This window comes from Mastomys coucha, unplaced genomic scaffold (assembly GCF_008632895.1).
Source record: "Mastomys coucha isolate ucsf_1 unplaced genomic scaffold, UCSF_Mcou_1 pScaffold21, whole genome shotgun sequence".
Lineage (NCBI taxonomy): Eukaryota > Metazoa > Chordata > Mammalia > Rodentia > Muridae > Mastomys > Mastomys coucha.
In genome coordinates, this window is record NW_022196904.1 from 96,375,574 (window position 1) to 96,384,609 (window position 9,036).

Sequence of the window (9,036 nt, forward strand, 5' to 3'; positions counted from 1 at the left end):
GCCTTAGCAGGAGCTTCAGGCTTAGTCATCCTCACAGAGAAGATGTCATTCATAGAGACCTATGAGTGCAGAGAAAGGCAAATGCGTGGACCATGCCCTTTCTTGAACAGAATGCTCTACCTTATCGTTGTGATCAAGGATAAACCTCTTTCTTGGTGTCAGACGCACGTCTACTCACCTGGGCCAAGTGCGGGGCTGTGTTAAGTTTGAGATGATATGATTTAACTGTGTCCATTAAAACTAAGGTCACTGTTTTGGGCATGTTGAGAGCAGTGCCCTTTCTGTACTGTTTCTCCTTCCTAAGCTAGAGTTTCCACACCACCTCATTGATCCCCATTGTCTGCTGTAATTAGTATATTGCTGTTTTAGAATGGGTAAGCCACTCTACCAAATAGTAAAAACAAGTACATCTTTGCCATTGGTAGGGAAAGTGGCTTGTTCCATTTCTCACTAACTGCTTACAGGCCACCCAAGTTCCTCTTTGGCCTTGCATTCTGGCTGTCTCTTTCCTGGCCTCTGTCTGTTGGTGTGTCATTTGGACGCATTGCCTACTTTCTTCTCTCTCATTCTGTCTGCAATATTTTGCTTCTGGAGCTTCCTATACAGTATCTACATATCTCCAGTGAACCTCACTGCTGAGGGAAATGTTACCTCTTGTTTTCTAACAGTTTCTTCCTAGACTTAAGCATTTCATACTGCAGGAATCTTCTTAAGTAGGAAGATAAATAGCTCAAAATAGCTTCAGGAAGACCCTGAAACTGACCAGATTCAAGAAGGCCCTCCTTGCCAAAGTAGGTAGAACCAAGCTGCAAAGAAGACCTTCAGGGGAGCCTCGCTGTCAATAAGACTGGCTGAGATGCCAAGAAGACTCTGAAGGAAAAGAGAGTAGAAGTTAGATCCATGCTCGGAAGTCCTTCCTGGGGCCCAAGACCTTGGAATACATGAAAAGATTGAGGGAGGAAGAAGACACCATGGTAAAAGCAATAGAAGATACTCTGAGGGTCTGACCTTTAGTAGGAAAGGACGGAAAACCTGTGATCCAACATAAAAATGGAGGTCTTAACAATGGTCTGGTACAAACTAAGGTGATCAGGTAATACTCAGCACTTGGAACTGCTGGAATCTGGGGCGACTTTCAGACAAGCAAGGGGAGATTCTGTCATTGAGAGTGTGGGACATGGGAGTGGATGGGATCAGTCTGACTGCTGTGGAGGCAGAAAATCTGAGTCATGGAACTGTCCATCCCTCCTTAAGACAAAGGCTGCATAACTTGAGAGGGTGTGAGGGAAATCAGCCGCTGAAGGATTGGCTTATCAAAGCCGTTAGGAGCACTTGTGTATCGCCATCAGGTCCCCATAAATGTTAGGAACTGGGGATCATGGAAGGGCAGATGCTATTGTGGGAACTAGGGGTAAGAGAATTTGGGCTTGAATCCAGCTTGAATCAAGTTTAGCCTGTCTGATAGAACCACATTTACAGAGGAGTTAACGGGCTGGCATGGAGTTCTAGTGGCTTTGGTGAGCTTGTTGGTGAGGCAAGATCTTTAAAAAGTAGGAAAGGCTTTGGCAGGTCTCAGTGACTTAGAGCAGCATGTAAAGACTGTCCATGATGTAAAAGAATAAACTAGAGGAGATAAGCAAAAGATAAAACAGAAGCAGAATTTGGGTTCTTCAAAGGAGCTCCTTGAAGGCTTTAAAGCCTGGGGAACAGTTAACAGAACACACACACGTAGAAGAATATAAGTAAAGCTGATTAGCCTGTCCAGGGGTGGGTAATTATACTCCAGACTAAGGAGGTTACAGTTCAAGAAAGGTTATGGTAGGGGTGGAGATTTTGTCTACTTGGCAACTTCCCTAACATCTAGGTGTGGCAAATGGGGAGGCAACTGCTATAGTACCAACCTAGGGCCTGTCTGACCCAGGGTGCCAGCAGGTACAGCAGGGAGAACAAGACCATGAGTCCCTTTGGCCCTGGATGGTAGATCAGAGCAGATTAAGTCAGGCAGGTTTGGAGAAATGTAGGGAGGCTTCATGGAGGAGCTCCAGGATATGGAAACACAATGGCTCAGAAAGAATGGCTGAGGATTACAGGAGCTAAAAGTTAGTACCTCCTATCCATGCTTTGTACCCAACCTTGGTCTGTGGAGGATTGATACAATGGATAGAACCTTTCTGTGCTGTGTTAGACCTTGCTTATGCTTGGCTTTAGTATCTTTTTAGTTGTGAACTTGAGGGGTCACCTGGCACTTGCTGAGAACAGGTAACAGCAGACTTTCAGAGTGCTTTAGCAAGGTCATCTTTGTTAGGTGGTGGTTCAGGTGTCACCTTGTCCTGCCCAGCCTCTGGAAAAGGTTTTGTTATACACATAGTACTAGCCTTGCAGATTTAGAAAGCCATTGAAGAGACAACCAAGGTTCTTCCATCTTATATCCTACCAGGGCTGGGTTTATTAAAAGGAAAATTGGGTTTTAAAAGCAATAGCTAAAGAGTTAAAATCTGGGCTGGAGAGATGGTTCAGTGGTTAAGAGAACTGACTGCTCTCTCCCAGAGGTCCTGAGTTCAATTCCCAGCAACCACATGGTGGCTCACAACCATCCGTAATGGGATCTAATGTCCTCTTCTGTTGTGTCTGAAGACAGCTATATTATACCCATGTATATAAAATAAACAAATCTAAAAAAAGAAAAAGTTAAAATCCAAAAGGTACCCTATATGGGTGGAAAAGGACACTTTCAGAGGCCGTAAGATTACTGAATAAAAATCCCAGTGCCAGGAAAAGGCCCTTTCCTGTGTGTTGTTGGCCAGGAAAGCCCCTGAGGCCCCATAAATCATAAAAGCTAATACTGCTGCTGCTGGTGGTTTGTCAGAACTAAACAGTAAGATCCTATTGCTGAAGACAACACACGTGCATGCTTTGACTACAGGAGATGGAGAAATTAAGCTGGGCATGGACTGGAAACTCACAGTCTTCTGGATGGCTTTGTATTGTTAGAGGAGGCCTTGTAGGCTGCTGGTGGAGAGCTGTCACCAACATTCCTGCTTGCCTATGGACCCTGAGTGATAAAACACCAACATGCTAGCCAGGATGTGCCTGTTTATGCAATAGTGGCTTGGCTGTTGTGGTTAAGACCAACAGCCTTCCAGTAGGATTTAAGGCCTTTTCCACAAGAAGGAATTCAAGCCTGGCACTATAAGCTAAAACCTGCAGTTGGGAGGTTATAGGTTCGAATAGGAAAGCAATTTATATGGCTTTTCTAGATAGATGGATGTCACTGTTGCTATTAGGCTCAACTCATAACCACTGGTAAAGCTGAGAACAGTGGCTGCTACTGTGACATGGTGGCCTATTTCTTAGCCTTAAGTGGGTCCCCTCTTATGGCTCAGGGACCATTGTGGAAGAGGGAACAAAGAGAATATAAGAGCTAGAGAAAGGGTTGGAGTGTTGTGTAACAGTTTCCTCTGAGATTAAAAACATTCCATCCTGCAAGGACCTCCTTAAGCAGGAAGGCAAACAACTCAAAACAGCTTCAGGAAGTTCCTGAAATTGATCAGATTCACCAGGTTCTTCCCTGCCAGAGTAAGTAGAATCTAGCTGCAAAGAAGACTCTGAGACAAATTGAGCTGTGAAGAAGACTGAAACCACATCACTTGCCTAGAAGCAGAAACAAACCAAGCTGTCTGGAAGACGTTTATACCAGAGTCACTTAGAAAGGATACTCTCCAATCTATTGTTCTGCCTGCAGTTCTGCAGTGTGCTCCAGCTTCCCAGCTTTTGTGAACTGTTACTCATGCCAGGATGGGCCTTGGTGATGTAACTGTCTTTGAGTCATTTCTGCTCCTGAAGTAACCCCCCACCCATATTCCTGTAAGTAACCACAGTAAAACTTATTGGTCCACCAAGTTGGACTTTGGTGATATCTGTATTTTGGTCTGTCGTGGGTTCCCTATCTAGGATGAGTAGATGTGTGTGCCTGTGTGGGTGTGTGCATGCGTGCTTGCGTGTGTGCATGCTTGTGTGTGTACAGCATGCGTGTGGCGTGCATGAGTGCGTGCATGCATGTATGTGTGTTACATCTCCCCAGGAAAAGTTTTGTCACACGGCATCTCTCTTTGGGGAGTAACAGACCAGACAAGGAAGACACAGAGCTCATCATTGCCTGTTGTGAGTTAGCACACTTACCTCTGATGTTGTCTGATGAATGTTGTATGTGGTCATTTTCCCTTGTTCCCTAACACAAGGCTCCCCAAACTCTTGAGGTTTAGAGTGACTCTTAGATGTATTGCTAAGGCTAGAGGAATACATAGTCTAGCTTTTGTTATTTATAATAAATCTCTTTCAATCATATTTAAGTTTATGTGACTCCCAGAGAATAAGGCTAGTGACCAAGCGAACCAACCAACTATGAGAGATTGAAGAGTTAAAGTAACTTCAAATGTGTGTGTGTGTTTATATAGATGTTATATATTTTTTATGTATATATACTATGTGTGCCTGAGTGCATATGTGTACCATGCATATTCAGTAGCCTGCCAAGCACAGAAGAGGCATTGGATAACCTGGAACTGGAGTTACTAAACCCATGTCTCTGAAAGAACAGCAAGTGCTCTTAACTACTGAGCCATCTTTCCAGCACCATGGGTTAGAACACTTAACCCCACACTTAACCCTTTGTGAAATATTAAGTTTTGTGAGCCAGTCTAGCGTATTATCAAACCTGGTAGTGTACTTCTTGTTTTGTAGCTAGTCAGCTCAGAGGCCTGAACTTTTCACTAGCATCCGGGGTGGGGACAGTTTGTGGGACTGAGCCTTCAGCTTGTGATCTGAGACAAACTGCTGGTATATATGTTAAGATTAAATTGAAACAGAACCCCTTTCAGTCCACAGAAAATTGAAAATTTTGCGGAGGATAACCATATACATTTAATGTCATGAGTGCAAGAGAAGTGAAGTTGTTTTTAGCCCAGGATTCTTGAGGCAAAGGTTGCCCCGTTGTGTATTTGCTGCTAACGTGCCATTTATCTTAGGAAGGGGGAGAATGGCTGGAGACCTCTCGCCTTCCCTGATTTCGTAAGATTCCCTGTGTCCACACAGTGGGAGGAGGCTCCTGTGGCACATTGCCTCTCTCGTACACCTGACACCATAATGTCTCACAGTGGCTCTGTGACAGCTGGCAGGAACCCATCATTACTCACATGTCCTGCTGTTACCTCCAATCCAGCAGGACTAGAAGTGAGCTCATCCTCATCAGCTCTGCCTGGAGCAGCTTCCCCGTGTCTCTGCTGTAGCTCCTGGGCTGTGGCGAGGATACACCTTCGACTCATGTTCCTCTCTTTGTGGGTGCCCAGGGTCCACACGCTTGCTATTGTCTGTCACTGGGCAGACATTCTAGGTTGTTCTTCTAAAGCCTCTCTGTTGTGAGGTACATATCATGGGCTCTTGGGGGTTGCCCCACACCAAGCCGATCCTATCAGTTTTCACCCTGGTCTGAGGCCTCAGCCTTGGCCAACCTTGACTCATCAGTTCAGTGGAGCCTGCCTGTCTTCTGAAATACGAACTCTTTCCTTAAAAGTCTGCACTCCATTTTCCAACTGAGATTGTTTGTTCTGTTACATGCTGGGATTCAGAGCCACCACGTAGTGATTCCCAGGTTCCTCTTATTAAATCGCCCAGACTGTGCTTATGGGAGTCTGTGGAAGGCTTTGACTCATTGAGAGTAGCTGGTTGCTCCTGTGTAATGTCATCAGCTATTTTGTCCTCAGCCAACTGGTGTCCTGCCCTTCCATGCCTCCCTGCCTCGTGCACTGCCCCCTCTGCCTGGAAGAACATTCTTCTCCTTACCTTCTGAGAAAGCTCCTGTTCATCTCTCAAGACACAGTGCTGCTGCCTACCCCCCTCTATCTGTGCACCTCACATTAGGCCATAAGTATTTGTTCATAATTTGTCTCTTCCAATGGAACCTTGTGGCCTATGGGAGCAGTTATCAACGCCTCCCTAGTGCCAAGTGTGGCAGAGTTCAGGGGATGATGGCTACTGGATTCATTATTTTCCCACAAGTATTTCTTTACAAACAGCTTGCACCCTGCAAGGCACAGAGATAGCAGGGGTAATAAGGGTTGACAGAGTCTTTTGTTTCACTGGGAGAGTGGCATGATGGGAAATGCACACATAGAGATAAGATACTTAGGAATTGTAGGTGCACTTTACATGTATATATACTTCACACACACACACACACACTCACACATACACACACGCACGCAAGTGCATACACACACGCACACTGCACGCATACATGTGCACACACATACACACGCATACACACTCGTGCACACACGCACACAAACGCACACACACTTGCGTGCGCGCACACACACACGCATGTGCACACATGCACGCACACACACGCACACACACGTATCCTTTACGTGTTCAGAGAGGCCCCTCTGGGAGGGTACTTTGAAGCTGAGACCTAAGAATGAGAGTAAAGCAGCCCTGTAGAAAGCTAGGGAGCAAACTCAACAGTAAAGAGGTTGGCAGGTGGCAACTCACAGAGTAGGACCTGGTCTTAGAGTGTTTGGGGAGCCGATTGGAAGCAGTGCTGCAGAAAGAGCAGTGCCAAGCTGGCCTGGCAGCCCTGTTACCACAGGCCATGGGAAAGATTGCAATCATTTTCCTGTGTAGGAGCAGTGAGATGGTTTTGGAGGGAAGTATTTCAAACTTCAGGTTCCCTATGACTGAACAAGCCCTGCTTCTGTCACCTCCTTGTCTGTCTTGACCCAAGCTTGCTTCCCTCTCAGACTCCAGACCACCCTCTGGGTCTTCCTCCATGGCTCTCTGCAGTTTAGCTTCAAATCTTGTCTTGTGAATTGGTCTGGCAAAGATATGTCCAGAGACATTTCCCCACTTTAAAAGAAAAACAGCAAAATCAGTATGCAAGGAGCACTCAGTGTGACTTTCCTGATCCTCTGGTGCTGACACCAATCCTGTGGGTTAGATGCTGTTGTCCTCAATTTGCAGTTGAGAAAACTCTAAGGCTCAGTGATCACATAGTAAATAAATAGTAAATGGTAGAGCGGGGCCTTGGACTCAGCCTAGTTCTTTGTGGTCTTAAATTCCTTAACTATTCCATCTCTTGTGTGGTGCCTAATTTCCTCCAGGGGTTTCACAGGCCAGGGGAAGCAAGTGGAGACCTTTAGAACCATCTGTTTCATTGCTCTGGCGTGGGAACCATGCCTGGGTCATTTAGAGTACTGATGCACATTAGGTACATGCGTAGGCTTTGCTGAATGAGCAAACAAACGATGACTCTTGCTCCCAGCTTACAGAGATGAGCTCAGTATCTTCTTAGGATGACAAATGCTGTTGTAAGACCTCCTCTGTCATCCAGGGAGGTGAGAAGCAGGAAACATGAGAGGAGGCAGCAAGAGGGCAGCATAGCCTTAGCGCCTTTCTAAGAGGCAGAATCATCGAGAGATAGAAGTAGTTGTCATGGATGGGAAGGATGGGAGTAAGGGAAGGAAGTCTGTCATCCTTAGTGATGGACCCTGAGAAAAGAGATTGAACATTAGTAAGTGGCTGGACTGTACATCCTAGGATGTGTTCTTGACTGGGGTTTAGCCTAGATTGCTGTTGGGTAAGAGGGTAAGATAGTGTCAGTGTTTTTGGAACAGCATTCTCCCCCTGTCTTTGTAAATGTGATACTCCTGGGTAGGGGGAACTGGTCATTTAGAGAAAGAAAAGTGACAGTGGCAGCATTTCATCCAGGACCACACACATCCAAAGGAAGGACTTTATGTAGGTAAGAGGCACATATGGCTACAAGTGGGCCTTCCCAGTGGTTGTTAAAGCATCTGGGGGTGTGACTATCGGCACAGAGAGGTGTAACAACTCTCTTGCTGCTACAGGGGATTCTGGGTAAACTGGTAGCTCTTTGTTATAAAACTTGAATGCTTAAGAGAATTCTTACCAGGACGGTGAGGCTATGGAGAAAATGGAAACTAAATACACACTTCTAGGATTTTCCCCTTCCCTGCCTCCCATCATTATACTCACCATTATTATTATTATTATTATTATTATTATTATTATTATTATTATTATTATTTTGTATGTGTGCCACAGCATATGTGTAGAGGTCAGAGGAAAACTTTTGGCTCCATTCTTTCCTTCCACCTCTACACTGTTCTGTGGATTGAACTAAAGTTATTTGGCTCATGTAGCAATCCCTTTCCCTGCTAAGCTACCTTGCTAGCCCTGGCCTGGAATTAAAAACAAACAAGAAAAGATTTTATTTATTTTTATTTTATGTGTATGGTTGTTTTGCCTGCATGTTTGTCTGTGCACCACATGCATACTGTGCCTGCAGAAACCAAACAAAGGCATTGGATCCTCTGGAACTGGAGTTACAGATAGTTGTAGGCTGCCATGTGGGTGCTGGGAACCAAACCCAAGTCCTGTGGAAAAGCAGGTATTGCTTTTTAACTGCTGAGCTATCTAGCTGGCCCCTGGCCTGGATTCTTAATGAAGATATGTTGTATACACAATGAACACAGTGTTCTAAGCTTAAGCATTTGTGGGAAAAGTAGCCATCTCATTCATGGTAACTGCACTTACCACCAAAATGAATGGATGGAACTTTTAAAGTTGCTATACTTATTACCATTAATGTAGTTGTCATGAGGTCTTTGTATATGTCCAAACTCAGCAGACAGAACACACGAAATGTATGCAGTCCTTCGCTTTTGTTGGTGGATCACTTTCATGGTCTTGCGTGTATAATACCTAACTTCTGTAATTTCTCCTTTGTTCTGTATTTGAATTTTCAGTAGCAGCAGGAGACTAAGCAGATTAAAGGAGCCATGACTTCTGACGCTAGTCATATGCTGGAAGCTGCCCTGGAGCAGATGGATGGGATCATTGCAGGTAAGCTGGAGTCCCTCTGACTCATGTCCTATCCTTCATGTCTTAGAACCTGTAGGATGCCGACCAGCAGCTTCCTACTAGCGTGGGTTTCCACGAACCGGGAATGTGAGGGAC

At 45.2% G+C, this 9,036-nt stretch overlaps 1 protein-coding gene across 1 annotated transcript in view; it reads left to right on the top strand.

The window, feature by feature from the left end:
* Ppfibp2 (PPFIA binding protein 2) overlaps positions 1-9,036 on the top strand; it is a 159,478-nt gene that overhangs the window by 32,203 nt on the left and 118,239 nt on the right. The window contains 1 exon segment of the mRNA XM_031387777.1: positions 8,826-8,922. Within this exon segment, the coding sequence (XP_031243637.1) occupies positions 8,859-8,922 (64 nt within the window). The 5' untranslated portion in view covers positions 8,826-8,858.